Source organism: Heterocephalus glaber, unplaced genomic scaffold (genome assembly GCF_053883595.1).
Source record: "Heterocephalus glaber isolate CG9 unplaced genomic scaffold, H.glaber_assembly_v1.0 deba00001429, whole genome shotgun sequence".
NCBI lineage: Eukaryota > Metazoa > Chordata > Mammalia > Rodentia > Bathyergidae > Heterocephalus > Heterocephalus glaber.
The window spans coordinates 29,946,712-29,964,317 of NW_028258294.1; the positions used below are offsets into that span (position 1 = coordinate 29,946,712).

General features: G+C 37.4%; 1 protein-coding gene across 1 annotated transcript in view; it reads left to right on the forward strand.

The window, feature by feature from the left end:
- Positions 1–6,476: 6,476 nt before the first annotated feature.
- The window catches only part of Htr3b (5-hydroxytryptamine receptor 3B), a 43,487-nt gene continuing 32,357 nt past the window's right edge, over positions 6,477–17,606 (forward strand). Inside the window, exons 1-2 of the mRNA XM_087212037.1 lie at positions 6,477–6,624; positions 7,936–8,096. Of these exons, the coding sequence (XP_087068163.1) occupies positions 6,477–6,624; positions 7,936–8,096 (309 nt within the window). The remainder of the gene's footprint in view (positions 6,625–7,935; positions 8,097–17,606) is intronic.

Genomic DNA, 17,606 nt, shown 5'->3' on the forward strand with positions numbered 1-17,606 from the left:
AATAATGGAGATACAGTGCAAGGGCTCATCAGGCTGTGAAAGAGGGCTTCTGGAAGAAACACACTTCTAGGTACTCTCACAATGATGGGGCTGCCCTGAGCTGCTGTCAGAGAGTGGCAGATTCAAACCTCAGATGAAGTCTTTGTTTGTTTTGCTCAAACAATATTACTTAAGCAGCCCGAATGCCTATGCTCTCTCGACTCCAAGTTTTGTCTTAAATATATTGATCTACTTGAAAGGCCTGCAGTTAGATACAATGTGAATAAAAAGCTTTCTTGAGAAGTGTTATATTTAAGGAGAGAGAAGAGATTATTTTCATGAAAAATTGAAGGCTGAGGCACAGGGTAATACCAAATCTAAAAGTATTGAGTAAACAAACTAAACTCCCATAGGACAGTAAAGTTAGAAAAGGAAGATTTTAGTCCCCAGACAGTACACAGCAGGGCCATCAAGGAAAGACCAGTGAGTATCTGAAGACAAGTCACTCACATAAAATCTCTCCTACTTTGGCAGGATTCATCAGCCAAGAGCTGTAATGGACAGGATCATCAGACTTGTTAAATTAGCTAATGAAGGTCAAAATGCACCTGTATTACACATCATTAGCATTGGCCTTCCAGTAACAACAGATGGGCATATGAGAAAGTGCAAAGAAAAGGGAGGGGAAGCGTGTCCCCGAAGGATTAACTGAGAGTCATGGCTTACTAAAGTGCGTGGCAAGAATATGATGTCGATCATCATCTCAATTATATCTTTGCATAAAGGGAAGCTTCTGCGTTCTCTTCCCATAAAAGTGCTACCTACATAGCCACGCTGCCAGAGGCTTGTCTTTCTCTTGTCCTGATTCTTCTTGGGTAGAGTCTGACAATTCAGAGAACTTATAGAAAGTGCCAGGACTTTGAAGGTCAGATCGACCCCTTGTGAGCTCATCTCTTTTTTTGTTTTGTTTTTGTTGTTTACTCACTTTTTGATATAACAAATTATACAGATGGAACACAATGAAGACAGAGAGGAAGATGGGGTAAAAGATGGGGAAAGAGCTTGGCTCTTCCTGGACCTTTCTGGGATGAGCTCATCTCTGATGAAGCCCCATTTGTCTGTCCACTGTCTCTACAAGGTTGTTCTCAAATAAACTTCCCATAACTTTGTTTCAAAGTTTCTCTACCAGCTTACATTTAAATTTTTTTTCTTCTGAAATATTTTCAAATGAGCAGCAAAATTTACAGGTCAGTAGAAACAACTCCCTGCTTCCACACCCCTCATGCAACTATTTGTGAATAAGAACCTTCATGACATGCCTCCACCCTTGAATACTTAGTTTGGTTTTAATAAACAAGGACACTCTTCTATATAATCTCAACCCAGTCAAAATTAGGAAATCTACATTGTCACATTATACTACCTAATCCACATACTTTATTATTCCTTCTACACTTATTAGTTGGCATTCTAATTTAAGGAAATGCTTTCTCTTTGTCCCATTCATGTGTTTATTAAATCCATATAAATTTGTGGGTCACAGTTTTATTTAGTGGATTATAATTTTTTGCTATCATTATTGATTTTATGCTAAAATTGTCCCAGATTTGGTTCCTTTAAGCTGATTTCTATGTCCTTTTATCATGTTCCCATCCTACTTTTAGTACTGATGTGCTTTCTGGTACGAGATGTTGTAGGCTCTTATACTTTCCCTCCATCAGCTCTGGCATCAATCAGTTCTCCATTTCTTCCTGTTAGGTGAGTATGATATTTAGAAACTAAGATCTGGGTGCCAGGTGAGCCCATTCCTCTTGCTCCTGGCCCCCTGGAGAACAGCACTAAGGCATATATATATATATATATATATATATATATATATATATATATATGCGCGCATATACACACATTTCCACACAAATATACTGAAAATCATGAATTCATTCTGATACCTCCAAAACCAACTCCACACTACATGGGTCAGCCATCCTCATTTTCTCCTTTTCATATTTGCCACTCTCTTCACCATCAGTAAGAAACAATCAGGCTATGTTTTACTGATAGATGAAAATTAGATAGAGAGCTTCTTGGATTCTAAACAAATGGACTAAGTAATCAGTAGAACAAGAATCCAGTATATGCTTCCCTTACCTTCATTTTGCTCTGCAAAACTTTAGCTCAAACCTGTGCTTCTATAATTCCACTTCTAATAAAAAGCAGGCAGATATTGGGAATGGTAAGAAATTTGGATTTTAGGGCAGTGGTGGTCAACCTATGGCACACATGCTGCAGCAGGTTATTATCATTTAAAGCTCTAAAAGTTTCACCATCACTGACCTAGGGAGTCTACCAGTGGAAGAGTTATTATACAGAATTATATATGCCCTTTTCCTTAAGAATGAAGAGCAAATGGGTACTCAATCACACAGCTAAAAAAATTTATTGAATGATGTTAATCATTAATACTTATCTTCAATAGGCCTAGAAACATTCTCTCTTAGGTAGTTGGTTTTTGAATTGTGGTCAGTGAATATTTAAAAAGCACTCTTGTTTATCAAAAATCAATGTTTCTTTTAATTAAATAGGCTTAGGAAAAACAAAAAGCACTTTTCCCATTGTATTGTTTGCAATTGTTCCTCATTAGACAATACCAGGTTGTCATTAGCTTTGTGTAATTCAAGAGTCCCATTTCGAATGCTGAAGATGTTACTGCATAAGTCTGATTTAGGATAGCTATTTGGACTTCAATTATTAATGAAATTAGTGTCCTAAATGTCAGCAAGAGCATTGCCTTAGGTAAAAGCTGTAAAGGAAATCATATTAGTGTGGAATTTCCTCTCCTCAGGGGCTCCTCTTATATTACATTATTCACTTAGCTATCTCCTATCAGGAAGATGGAACTGTTGGCCATCATCTGATCCTGGGGCAGAACCAAGTAGAGACGTTAAGGGGGTTCATGATAGCATCAATTCCAAAACCTTTGTGTGGTGCTGGTATTGCCTCGGTCCAATTCAGAGTTCACAAAACAGCACCAGTAAGGACAGCACAAACTGGCAAACGGAACAGAGTGGAGAGGAACCCTGTCATGAAAAGTTGAGTGGCGTTTCATCCAGTTGGCAAGTTTGCACTTCTCCTCTTTGGGACCTGCCCAAGAACACTGGCAAGTGTGATGGCTCTTCTGTGGCCCTGCATCCTAGTGGCTGCCAGAGGTGAGTCCTGTTAATGATTTTACTAGGCATCAAATGTTAACCCCTGGAAGCTAGAGACAGTATATCAGTTGTTCACTTTTATTCGTTGTTTGTGAAATGTTACTCCTGTGAATCCACACAAAGATCAGTGACTTGTTTCTGACTTTGTTCCTACAATTACACACAGATGTATAGCATTCCATGGTGAGGATTTTTGGGTATAGCTAAAATTGCCTCTAAAATGATGTAATTGTTTGATGACTTTCTGCTTCTTTAGAAATCATAGTCTCTGCAGCAATTTGCAAGAGTTTGGGCATTCTTTTTCAGATTTGCTTTTATGTATAGTGAATATATTTTTATTATCCAAAATAGACTTATAAGCTTTGAGGAGCCTAGAGAAAGAGTTCTGTGAATTTCCCATGGATACAGACACATGTATATATTTTGGTATTACGGGGTTTATATCCAGCCTTACAAAATCTATATAGTGATAAGTGTACTTCTAAGGATAAATACTAAAAACTCACAGGTTTTGAGTTTGCAATTCCTCTTTAAAAGACCCTAGAAACTTTCTAAATTTCTGGAACTATTCTTCCGTGGTCCTATTATTTCTGTTTGTTTGTTTTTGTTTGTTTTTGTTTGGTTTTTTTTGGTACCGGGGATTGAACTTAGGACCTTGTGCTTTCGAGGCAGGTGCCCGAACCACTGAGCTACATCCTCGGTCCCCCGGGGTGCTATTATTAACTCTTCTTTCTTGAACTATTTTATTTAGTATATAATTTATTTTTTACAAATGTGGACATGTCACAAATTTGTGATTGTGCTGGTGTTTCCCAATACCCTACTTTCTTGGGGGTTCTCCTAGATCCTCAGTCTGAATTCTCAAGTTTTAAAATGTGACTGGAAGTGAAATGATTCAATTACAGAGATGAGTTAGGGAGCCAAGAAACTAAAAAGTTTTTTTTTTTAAAAGCTGGAAATTATTTTTCTTTTGGGTATAAAATATTATTATTTTCTTATGCTTTTTTGTGTGTTTTTTTTTGGTACCGGGAATCGATCTCAGGATCTTGCGTTTGCAAGGCAGGCACATTACTACTGAGCTAAATCCCTGGCCCTACTTCTTACACTTCTTATTAAAGTGTAAAAATCCTGGGATGATGATGGCCAGGGATTTAGCTCAGTGGCACCGTGCCTGCCTTGCAAGTGCAAGGTCCTGAGATCGATCCCCAGTACAGAAAAAATCCTGGATATTTAAATTAAAGGATAAAAACATACCTCAATTATAAAAATAAAATAGAGGAAATTTCATTAAGGGCCAAATAAATTTCGTTTTTTTTCCTTTTCTTTCTTTCTTTTTTTTTTCAGTACTGGGGATCAAATTCAAGATCTTGTGCCTGCAATCCAGGCATGGTGCCACTGAGCTAAATCCCAACCCCCCAAATGAATTTCTTAGCAGAAAATAATTGTCAACATTAAGCTAAGATAAAGTAGAAAAATGAAGGTAGGAAACAGAAGAAATTCTTCTTAATGATATATCTTTTCTAATGTTTTGTATTTATGCTTGCTTTTTCCTCTAAACATAGCATAAAAGTGTTTTAGTCATGTCTAATAACAAGTACTTTACTACAAATCATACTGAGGACCCTTAAGGCAAGGAAATCTGTCCTTTAGAATTTCCCTGGGTTACTATTGAGATGATTGGTAAATGTAAGAACACTGAGTTGATTACTGATATATAGCTACTGATTGTACAGTGGAGTGGAAGAAGGTCTAGCTCCACCTTCACTGTCACTAGTCATCTGGGTAAGTCAGTTAATCTTTTCAGCTCTCAGTTTCCATAAGATAACTTATTTTGGGGGGACATTCATGAAGATCAATTAAGATTGTGAAATTTTAAGGTACAATGAAAATAAATTATTGACCTGAAACCACTCTCCCCCCCTGGCGGGGGGTGCAGAGAAAGAAAGAAAAAAATAACCTTGTTGTTTTTACCCAATCATGTACAGTCAGCCTTCCTTTTTGAAGGCTTACTCACTACTGTTCCTAATAGGCAGGTCAGTATAGTGCCATGCTGAAGAGTTTAGGCTTTGGATCCAGACTAGCTGCATTTAAATTTCAGCCCCTTTGTTTGCAAGCTGTGTGGCCTTGGGCAGTACTGACCTCACTAAGCCTGTGGTCCCTCACCTACAGTAATTATACACTTCTCATAGGGCTGTAAAATACCTAGCTAATAAGATTATAGTGACTGTTACAAGATCATTTATACAAAGGGATTAGCCTACTCTCTGGCATACCGTACACGCTCAGATAGTACTAGGGATTCAGTAGAACCATTCAGCTAAACTTCATATTTCCTTGTAACCTCTCAGACATATGTCTCATTGTTTTATAAAGATACATACAAAGCCAAGAATAGCTCTTTTCATCAAAGTGCCCCAAACACTTTAAGATAAGTGTATGTGAGAGTAACTCATTAAAACAAGGAAAACAAAGGAATAATTCCATTGTATTCTTATGTTCTTTTTTACCTTTTATTTTTATTAGTACATTAGTACATGTGTGCAGTACAGAATGGTTGCATTCCTCATGCGGAGTTGATACATGTGCGGAAGACATCTTAATTCCTTTTTCATCTCCTTCCCCTTGTATTCTTATCTTCTTCTGTTTAAATCTCTCTTTGCCTACAAGTGCTTCACATCTCAGTCCCTAACACATTCTACTTTCCAGAGATTGTACAAATGAATTATTTGAAGCTGATTATTAGCATTCAGGAAGCCAGTGTTAGCAAGGCATCTTTCCTGTGTCTGTTGATAGCTTCCATCAGTGTCTGTTGAAACATCACTGAACTGTGAGTCATTTAGTGCTTGTGTGAATGTCACATTAGCTTTCAAGGGGCATCATTTACTGTTAATTAATGGTCACTTAAATCCTTAATCTTTCTCCTGTAATTGATCTTTCTCCTCAGGCAAATTTGCATTCATAGTAGAAATGTAATTTATTATTTCTTCCCATCTTAAACAAAGAACTCTTTCTCTTTTTGGTTTTAAGTACACTTCCATTTGCTTGTAATTTTTCTTTTTTCATTTCTTGTTTCTCTTTTGTTCCTGGTCCTACCTTCCAGAACTTTCTCTTTTTACCCAAGACTTTGATTCTAGAAAATATGTGTTTATCCATAGGAGACCTAGGGACTGGTCCCTAGAAAAGGTAGCAGAGGGGAATTGGAGTCTTTTTGAGCTAAGAGTGTAAGGAACACACATTTATTTCTCAGAATTATGTTTTAACACTGTCTCAGATAGTTTCCTGTATTGCATCATGCACATTTCAGCATTTCCCCAACTGAGACTTGAATTGAGAACTTCCAAGCGAGGTAAAAATGAGGCTGCCCAAAGCGAAGTTGGTAGGAAGAACACTGAGCCAGCTTTGCTTTATGTTCCTGACTTCTTCCCCTTGGAGTACACCCGTGAGAAATGGTCTCAGGTGGAGAGATTCACAGCACACTTTTTGACAATAACAGTTCACAAAACCCCTAAAAATGATGTGCCCAATGAGAGCCACTCACCTTAGTCCTGCATGCCTGAATACCTGATGCTATTTTGGGCATCTTCTTGGGTGAATAGTTAGGGAGTTAAAATGCTCATTAGATTCTCAGTTCTAATGGTAATGAAAGTGCATAGTCCACTGCCCGCAATGAGTCTGGGATTGTACCTCCAGCATTGTTGTTAGTATTTTGGTCATACTGACATTGATAAATCATAGGAATTGCTGCCTGTGGCGGCAAGTGACACAACATCATTCATAAAGAAATGGGCATAAACAGGATTGTCGCACAGGGAGAAGCGATCTCATTTACAGTTTCCTGCTGGACCTCTCATGCTTTCAGCAGCTCATCAAAATAACCATCAAAACCACTGAGAGCCCACGCAAATTCACACGCGGACACTACAGATAGAGCTCATCACACACTATGTCAGGAGGTGTGCAATTTGCTTCAGTCCAATGACTTAGCGAAGCTTTGAATCCCCTAAGGGCTGGCGAAGCTTGTGAACAAAATATCTTTTTGCAATTCAGAGAGAACCCTCACAAATTTGTCACTTCCAATTGTTCATGCTCATTTCTCTCGCGTTCTATCCCCTGGCCTCCCCTGCCTCAGCACTAGTCACTGCTCCTCTACAAATCAAGATTCCTGGGTCAGAGGAAATAGTTGTTCCCTGGAACCAGAGAGAATTTTCCCAAAACAAAGATCTCATTTTCTGACAAGTGCATTTTATTTAAAGGCAGACAATGTGAGAAAAGAGACTTTTGAGAAGAAAAGTCTGAATTGGAATCTCATTAATTTTATTATCTAGAAATACATACAGATTTCTTTGGGTTCAGTAGTTTGTGCATTACAAAAGAAAAATCAAAAGAAAAAAATAAAGTGCGAGTTAAGATTTGGCTAAGTGGGAGGGTTTCTTCTGTATGCCAAGAGGGGGTAACACAGGAATAATGAAAGAATTCTGTTCCCATGATGCATGATTGCTGTAAGAAGGAATTGTAGGTAGAGTTTGCACTTTTGGAGATGGGTTGATTTACCTGTCTTTAAAGTGAGATTTCTGTATTGGACACTTAGGCCACTCACTTACTTAAAATAAGTGTCTGCCAAAGAGCCCACTAGCTAGCTGTGAATGTGTGCAGACTGTATTCCACGAAGAGCTAACACATTCTGAATGATCTAAAATCTCCTAAAAATGCTTTTTATTTTCATCTTCACAGTGAAAGTTTTCTTTTCCAGGAATTCTAGCCACAGATATGCTTCATCCCAGGAATTCTGCCCCGCATCACCTCACCAAGCAGTTATTACAGCAATACCAAAAGGAAGTGAGACCAGTTCACAACTGGGGTGAGCCCACCACTGTCTACCTGGACTTATTTGTCCATGCTGTGCTGGATGTGGTAAGGACCATTTTGTCCTTTCTTATTCTTGTTCCCCTCTGTTAAAGCTACCTGCAGTTTATGCAGGAACCTGGAAGAGATTTTATTCTTAGGACTAGCTGAACTGCTGGAGAAGTTGTGCTAGGTTCATTTTAGCAGTTAGCATGGGGTAAAATATTTATTTGGCAAATCATGCTTTCTTGCCTCCCACTTATAGGGTAAAAGACAAATAGTATAGAAATATCATGGAATTAAAATGTTTTAGGAATCATGGTTATAGGTCATAGTACATATTTTATGAATATTGCTGAAATCCAGGATGGTAATAGGTGTCTTTTCCTGTGATTCAGATTTATTAGTGGAAGTAGTAGATTCAGGAAAAGATCTCTCGCTTATTGCCTGAAATTTGAAAGAGAAAAATGCCTTAGTACCGTGAGTTTATAAAAGGGCTTTTATATCTAAAGTGTTTGCCAAGAATGGCAGGGAGGACTTGTTTATTAAAGCATCTTTTTCCTGTTATTTCTGAAAGATGGGTCATAGGAAGGAAATGAGAAAACTTATGTAAAGCTGTTAGCAGAGTTCTTAGTAAACTCCCTATAAATGATAGCCTTGATGATTATTATCTCCTTTTCCTTCTTCCTCCTTTTTTTTTTTTTTTTTGGTACCAGGGATTGAACTCTGGACCTTGAGCTTGCGAGGCAGGTGGCAGAACCACTGAGCTAAATCTCCTGCCTTCTTCCTCCTTTTTTCCTAACTACAAATCTTCAATATCAATAGATCCCAGATTTATCTTGATTTCTGTTAAAAACACACTTTAAATTTTGTTAAAGTAGTTTAATAATTGTTTTACAATTTAATTCTCAAAACTTTCTTGTTTTGTGGTGGGAATTGAACCCAGGACTTCACATATGGTAGGCAGATGTTCTATCACTGAGCTATAGCCCCATTTCATTTTTTGAAATTAAGATATAACATATATGTATTGAAATGTACAGGCTTTAGGAGTACAGTTGTATCAGTGATTTTGATCATTGCACACCCATATAATTCATACCTCTATCAAGGTATTAAAGATTTCCATCATTTCCAGAAAGATCCCTCATTCCCTTCCTAGTCTATTCTCATCCCCTCTATCCACAGACAAATATGATTCTGATTTCATCCATCAGTGATTAGTTTTTAAATTCTAGAACTTCATATGAGATATGTTTGGCTTTTAAATTTTTCCTTGTCTTGAATATTTTTGGGGGTGTGCTTTACTAGGGACCAAACCTAGGGGCCCTTTTATGATAGATAAGCACTGTACCATTGAGCTACATTTTTAGTCCAGTAATTTGTGTTAATGAAAGGAATTGGACTATTTCATTGAAGTTGCCAAATTTATTGGCTTCAAGTTGTTCAGTTTCCCTTTCTATTAATTTAATATTTATAGTATTTCTAGTGATATGGCCTCCTTTATGCTTCACATTGTTTTTGTTTTGTTTTGCTTTGCTTTGTTTTTTTGTGGTAGTGTGGATTGAACTTCACACTGAGCTACATTCCCAGCCCTTTTTTGAGGAAGGATTTCTTGCTAAGTTACCCAGATTTGGCTCAAACCTGCTATTCTCCTGCCTCAGCCTCCCAGAGTGCTGGGATTACAGGAGTGCACCTCCAAGTCTGGCTTATGCCTCATGTTGGTAATTTATTGTTTCTCGTATTTTTCTCTTGACCAATCTTGCCAAAAGTTTATCAATTTTATTTGCTTTTTCAAAGAATCAAATCTGTAATTTTCTCTATTATTTATTTTCTATTTCACTGATATCTGCTTTTATCTTTATTATTTCTTTTACTTACTTTGTGTTTAATTTGGCTCCCCCACCTTTTTTTTTCTTGTTTGTTATTTTGTTTGTTTGGTTGGTTTTTGGTACTGGGGATCGAACTCAGGACCTTGTGTTTGCCAGGCAGGCACGGGGCCACTGAGCTACATCCCTGACCCTCTTGTTTGTTTTTTTGAGACAGGGTCTCGATATGTAGCACAGACTGGCCTCCAACTCATAGCAATCCTCCTGCCTCAGAGAGCTGGGAATCCAGGCATGCACCTTAATGTCTCTTTTAATGTATTTTATTTTATTTTTGGTACTGGGGAATTGAACTTGGGACCTTGCTCTTGCAAGGTAGGCAGCAGAACCACTGAGCTAAATACCTGGCTGTGTCTTTTTTTTTCAAATCTAATTTCTTAAAGTAGAAATATAGACACATAATTTTAAATTTTTTTTCTGTTCTAATATAAGCATTTACTACCCTAAACACAACTTTAGTTGCATCCTACAAATTTTGATGCATTTTAAAAATTGAAGTATAAATTACATAGAATGAAATTCATCTTTTAAAGCCATTTCTCTCTAACCACAGTCCCTGGCAACTACTGATCTGATTTTTCACCTATAGCTTTAACTTACCCCGAATGTCATATAAATGGAATTTTAAGAGTATTTTACCATCTGTGTCTGACTTCTTTCACTTAGCATAATACCTTTCAGATTCATCCATGTCATTGCATATTTCAGTAGTAGGAGTCCACTGTTCAGGTGTACTATGATTTGTTTATCTGTTTAACAGTTGTTGGACATGAGAATTGTTTTTATTTGGGGCAATTATGAATAAAGCCATATTAAATATTTATATACAGGGCCAGGGATTTAGCTCAGTGGTTTCACTGCCTGCTGTGCAAACGCAAGGACCCGAGTTTGATCCCTGGTACCAAAAAAAGAAAAAGATTTACATACATTTTTATTTCCTTTGGATACTTAGATATGGTATTGCTGAGTTGTGTGATAAGTTTGTGCTTAATTTTGTAAGAAACCATCAAGCTGTTTTTCTGATGTGGCTGTTTTCATTTTGCATTCCATTTAAAATGGCTGAATTTTCCAGTCTCTTCACATCATCACTATCACTTGATATAGTCAATCTTTTTAATGTTAACTATTCTAGTAGATTTGTAGTATTTAAATTTAAATTTTTTTTTATTTCCCTAAATACTGTTACTAAACGTCTTTTACCTGCCAACTGTATATCTTTTTTGATGAAGTATTTGCTTATATATTTATTCCTCTTTTTACAGTGGATTATTATTTTATTGCCAAGTTATGAGAGTTCTTTATATATTTTGAGCCTATTTCTGTACTGTTTTCTCTCCAGCTTATCCATATTTCTACTCAATCCAATACCACACTGTTTCAAATACTGTAGCATTACAGAAGTCTTGAAATCAAATAGTGTGAGACTTCTAATTTCATTCTTCTTTTCTAAAACTGTTTTGACTTTTCTAGATCCTTTACATTTACATATGAACTTTAGAATTAACTTACTAATCTCTAAAAAAATCTTCTCGAAATTTGATTGGCATTGCATTGAAATCCATAGGTCAGTTTGAAGAGAATTGCCTAACAATATTGAGTCATCTGATTCATGGCTTTATTGTTTATTACCATAGTTTAGATTTTTTTTTTTCATAGTTTAGTTTTTAAACTTCCCTTAATGTTTTGTAGCTTTCATGTGTTCCACATATTCAGTTAAATTTATCCTTAAGTATTTCACTTTTTTGTTGCTGTTGTAAATAGTATTTTATTTACTTTTAAAAATGCTTATTAGTACATGTTTGCATTATATAATGATTACATTCACCATGGGGGGACAGTTGATATATGTACATAACACGTTTCAATTCTTTTTACTTTCTATTTCCAACTCTTCTTTCCTTCTTATAAATAATACTTTAAATTTGAATTTAGTTGTTTATTGCTAGCCTACAAAAATACAGTTGATTTGTATATATTGGCCTTGGATCCTGTAATGCTGACATCTCTTTTCCAGACTTTTCTGTATATTCTTTCAGATTTTCTATGTAGGAGATCATGTTGTCAGTGAGCAAAGACAGTTTTACTTTTTCCTTTTCTTTTTTTTTTTTTTGGTACCAGGGGTCGAACTCGGGTCCTTGCACTTGTGCAGCAGGCCTCGAAACCACTGAACTAAATCCCCGGCCCTTACTTTTTCTTTTTCTATCTCAATACCTTTATTTCTTTTTTTATTTAAAAAAAGAGTAGGGAAAATTTATTGAGAGAAAGAAAGCTTCTGTCTAAGAGAGACAGAAGGGGGAGTGGAAAGTAGGTTCCCCACTCACCCAACTTTTCAAAGGTGACCTTTCTTTCTTTTTATTGCCTGTTGTACTGCCTAGGAACTCCAGTATAATATTGAATAAAAGGGTGTACTGCTTTATGAATATTGATTCAATAAATGGTTAATAGAGCTCCTAAAATCTTCTATCACTATGTAGCCCAGGCTGGGCTTGAACATGCAATCCTCCTGCCTCAGCCTCCCAAATTCTAGGATTACAAGCATGTGCCACCATACCCAATTTAAGTATTTTACTTGAAGTATTTAATCTATTAGTCAACACCATCTCATAATTTGTTTACTAGTTATTCTATGTGGAATAGAATAACTTATTTTGTTCCTCTGTTCCTCACATCCTGCCTTATTTTAGACAATTTTAAATTTTTAACAAATATTAAAAAAATTTTTTTGCACTGTACTAGGGATTGAACCCAGGGTCTTTGCCCTGAAGTATATCCCTAGCTTTTTTACTTTTATATTTTGAAACAGATTTTCATTTAGTCATCCATGCTGGACTTGAACTTGCAATCCTCCTATCTCAGTCTTCCAGAGTGCTGGGATTATAGGTGTGTGTCACCATTCCTGGCTTAAAAATTAAAAATTAAAAAAAAATGTTTTTAATATTTTATTTTAGTTCTTCTATTGGCTTTTTAACTGTCCATTTCATATTATTTTTAGAACGTCTTAAGGATTTTCATATACATTATTAACTTATTCCAGTATACTTATAATTAATATATAACACTTCACATAAAATATATACAATTTACAATAGTAATCCATTTACCTGCTCCCCATATTTTGTTTTGGTTTTTTTTGGTACTGGGGATTGAACTCAGGATCTTATGCTTGAGAAGCAGGCGGCAGAACCACTGAGCTAAATCCCCGGCCCTACTCCCCATTTTATGTGCTACTTTTATCTTCAATTTTTACGTTTATGTATATAAAATATATCACAACAGAAGGTTATCAGTTTAATGTACTTTTAAAAAATAATTTGCCAGGTGTGGTGTATGCACCTATAAACCCAGCACTTGGGAGGCTGAGGTAGGAAGATTGCCATGAGTTGGAGGCCAGCCTTGAATGCATAGCAAAACCCTGTCCCAAAAAACCAAAAAAAAAAGAAAAAACAAACAAAAAAATCAAAAGATAAAAAATAATGGAGTTTAAATGTTAATATCTTAGTGGTATGCAGTGAATCATAAAATCTCTAAGTTTTTTTATTGAGAATTATGCATTGACATTTATGAAAAACTAAATTTGAGACTTAGAGCATTGGGTTTCACCTTATTCACTGGATCTGGCACTGTGCAACTTCTAGGCCTTCCCCAAGTCAAAATGACCATGAAAGGTAAATATTTTAAATAGATTCAGGACATTGAGGCATACACAACAGCATAACTAAGGACCGTCACAAAAGAGGACTTCCAGAACTGGTTCAGAAAGTAGCAAGAACAATGAGATAAGGGTGCTCAAAGCAAGGGGGAGTATTCTGAGGGAGTTTCATGACAATGTGTCTTTTACTGTAATGCATTTTAAAAATTTAAGGGGTTGGGGCTGTAGCTCAGTGGCACCATGCCTCTTGGTGAAAAAAAAAATTAAACATGCACTGTATTTTGTGATCACACTTTGTACTGTTTAATTTAATGATAGGAAATACCCCACATCAAAAGGTCTAGGCTCACATAATTCTAATAGAAAATTCTTTAAGTCTCTTTTTAATTGTACATAGAACTAGAATCTTGGAGATTGAATTTCCTGGGGCTGATTCTTCATCTGGCTGAAAGAGATATTATTCTTTCCCATTTAGTTGTCAGTGGGTTATTGTGACTGTTTTGCTTACCAGACCTTGTCTAGTGGTGAAGCATAATTTGAATAAAGATATGCAATATGAACCATGTCATGTGATACCCCAGGACAGAGGGATAGTCAGCTTTGAGCAAGAGATTAAGACTACACATAGATTTCTCTTCTTCTACTTTCAGACTTCAGTTGATTAAGATAAAATAGAATTATTTGGGCTTTCCTTTAGAGACTTATAGGACGCACATGTGTAAATACCAAATAGTTTCTCTGGTGTGAAAAACTAAAAGTGTAAATAAGGATCAAAATATATAATTGATAATGTGTAATAGGAAGAAAAGGTCTAAAGGAGTAGGGGAAGTGGGAGGGGTAGGGGAAAGGAAAGAAGGGAAAAGGAAAAAATATGAGAAAAAGAAAAAAATGGAAACAAAGTTTTTGTAAATAGAGAAGGGTGGAGGGGGTGAAGGGAGGGCAGGGGAAGGGGAAAAAATAAGAACCAAGATATGGCATGTAAAGGTACAAGATCCCAATGATGAATGTAACTATTGTATACCTAAAATGTACCAATAAACTTAATGGGAAAAAAAAGAAGAAAATAAGTAAGATCTTTTTTGGGGGACAGAGTCTCACTCTGTAGTCTAGTCTAGATTTAAACTCTGTGTAACCTAGGCTGGCCTCAACCTTACCATCTTCCTGTCTCAGCCTCCTGAGTGCTGTGATTACCAACTTGTGCCACCACATGAAAAGTCTGTCTGTCTGTCTGCCTTTATTTATTTATTTGTTTATTTATTTATTTAGAGACAGAGTCTCACTAAGTTGCTAAGTTCGCCAGGTGGGACTTGAACTTTTGATCCTAACTACCTCAGCTTCTCAGAGTGCTGGGATTACAGGCATGTACCACATTGCCCAGCAAGTCTTTATAATATAATATTTCCCCTCAGGAAAAGTATATGAAATTGAAGGTTTGTTATGTTTGTTTTTTTTTTTAGACAGGGTCTTGGTCTTGCTATCTGGTACAGGCTGGCCTTGAACTCACTACATAGCCCACACTGTTAGGGAAAAAGGTACGAGCTCATCAGTCAGGACAGCTTTATTCAGAACAAACCTGAGCGGGACCCCCCTGGCACTTAGACCAAACTCGTACAGGCTGTAAGATCTCTCACAGGGTCATGACCATAAAGAAGGGCTCTGAAAGGAAAAGGTCAAAATGGGACTTTCAAGGAGGAGAGTTCAGTGTAAAGGAGTTGTGACTACCTGCCAGAGGCAAGGCTTGAGGAAGCACAGAGTGATGGTTTCCTGTTAAGAGTAGGGCTGATGGGCTGGGGATTTTTTAGCTCAGTGATTCTGCCACCTGCCTCGAAAGCACAAGGTCCCAAGTTCAGTCTGCAGTACCAAAAAGAAAAAGAAAAAAAGAGTAGGGCTGAAGAATGATGGGAGTTATTGAGCGTAGCCATGGTTACTTGGCTCTATTAACTCATGATTATACATTGTTAGCATAGCAGATTGGAAGAGGCTTAAAGTAGCTTCTGCTCAGCCTAGGATGGCAGTGGTCAGACTCCTTCAGAACTCACAGTTGTCCTCCTGTCTCAACCTTCCAAGTACTAAGATTACAGCTGTACACCACCACACGCAACTTCAAATTGATATTCTTTATCCAACTCTTCCTAACTTGATAAAAGAAAGTAAAAGCAGATTTCCTATGGTAGACAAGGAGAACACTATTATTTGGGCTGTTTTCTACTGTTGGAAAATATAATTGTTTCTATGATATGTTAGACATATCATATTATTAGATACAGGAAATTTTCTTTTAGAAGTCTGGAAGCCAGGCATGGTGGCACATGTCTGTAATCCCACCACTTGGGAAACTGAGGCAGGAGGATCGCCCTAAGTTCAAGGCCAGCCTGAGCTGCAAAGTGAGACCCTGTCTCAAAACAAAACAAAAGTCTGGAAAATTCTTGCATCTTATCCTTCTAGTTTTATTCCTCTCTACTACCTTAGCAAATCTCTTAAATATGTGCTCAGTGTTAAAGGGAACCTTAGACTTCTTGTTTTCTTGTCTGTATTTTTTGTTCGTTTGATCTGTATACTGGGGATTGAACCCAAGGCCTTTGTACTGAGCCATATCCCCAGCCCTACTTTTATTTTATATTTTGAGACAGGGTCTGACTAAGTTGCTAAATTCTCTAGTGTTATGGCTTGTGTCTTGATGTCCTCCCAAAGCCTCATGCAGTCGTCGGTGAGGCTTTTCTGAGATGGGTGACTCTAGAGTGTGTGATGCTAGAATTAAGGGGGTCTGATTACTAAACCACTGCACAGGAGAGAGTGGTTTGGCACTGCCCTAATCCCAGTAGTCTGAATAGGATAAAAGGAGCAGAAAGACACTGTTTTAAGGTTTCTTGTTGCTTTTGCTGCCTTGTGGGAGCCATGAACTCTTTCTCCACTGTGACTCCCCTGCCGCCTCTCTCGTTGCTTTTTCTGCTTCCATCACTATGAACTGTTGCACCTCTGCCACCCTGCCTTGGAGCCAGCCAATTATGGACTGAAACTTCTATGAACATGTAAGACGAATAAACCGCTCCTCCTTTAACTTCGAGGGTCAGGTATTTTGTCTCTCAGCAATGAGAGAAAAGTAAGTGACACACTTAGGCTGGGCTCAAACTTGTGATCTTCCTGCCTCAGCCTCCCAGAGTGTTGGGATTATAGGTAAGTGCCACCACACCCAGCACCTTGTTGTTTCTTGCCTGTATGTTGTTCATTCAGCTGCCTCAGCTGAAAACCCTCCCCTTCATTTTCCCTGCACAATACTATAGTCCTTCAAATCTCAGCTCCCAAAAGAAATTTCCCTCCATTCTCCAAAGGCACAAGGATGTCTCCTTCCTTTCAATTCACTAGAATCTATGTATTTCTTAATGCACATCATTTTCTGTTAAAATGTTACACTCCCTAATTGATTATAAGCTACTTGAGGGAAGGGCTTTCTTACTCATAGTCATAGTTTCCACAACATGCAGCGCAGTATATTTTACTTCCAACACACTGGGTCAATACTTAGCAAGTGGATAGATGAATTAAATAAATAAGTATCGATCTAGAATTGTCTGTAGCGATAATAGGGTGAGTCCGAATATGCTTCACAAATGTCTCTGTTGCGTTTAGGGGGGCTAAGCTAGGTCCAGAGCAGAGGCAGTTTTGAAGGCGAGACAGAATCACTCACAGACTCTGCCCACACAAGGGCTTCCCTGGTGGGAAAGAAGAGCTTGCCTGACACATCTGCTAGCCACAGAACTGCTGGAAACTTGCGATTGGAATGAAGAGCTTCTACCCTGCTCTCATCTCGGCACCTCACTTCCATTATAATGCTTTGCCTCCTGTTTTGTTTATATAAAAGACTACAGTCTTGTCTTAGAATTTCTGGGTATTATGAGTACCTTAGGGAAATCTGATTATAGGGATAATCTACTCAACAGTGAAGAGTTTCAATTTGTTTCTATTGAGTTTTGTCAATTCCGAATCCCAGATACCTTTGTATTCCAGTCCATTGACTAGAGCCTCCAGCCAGACGTTGAGGCATCT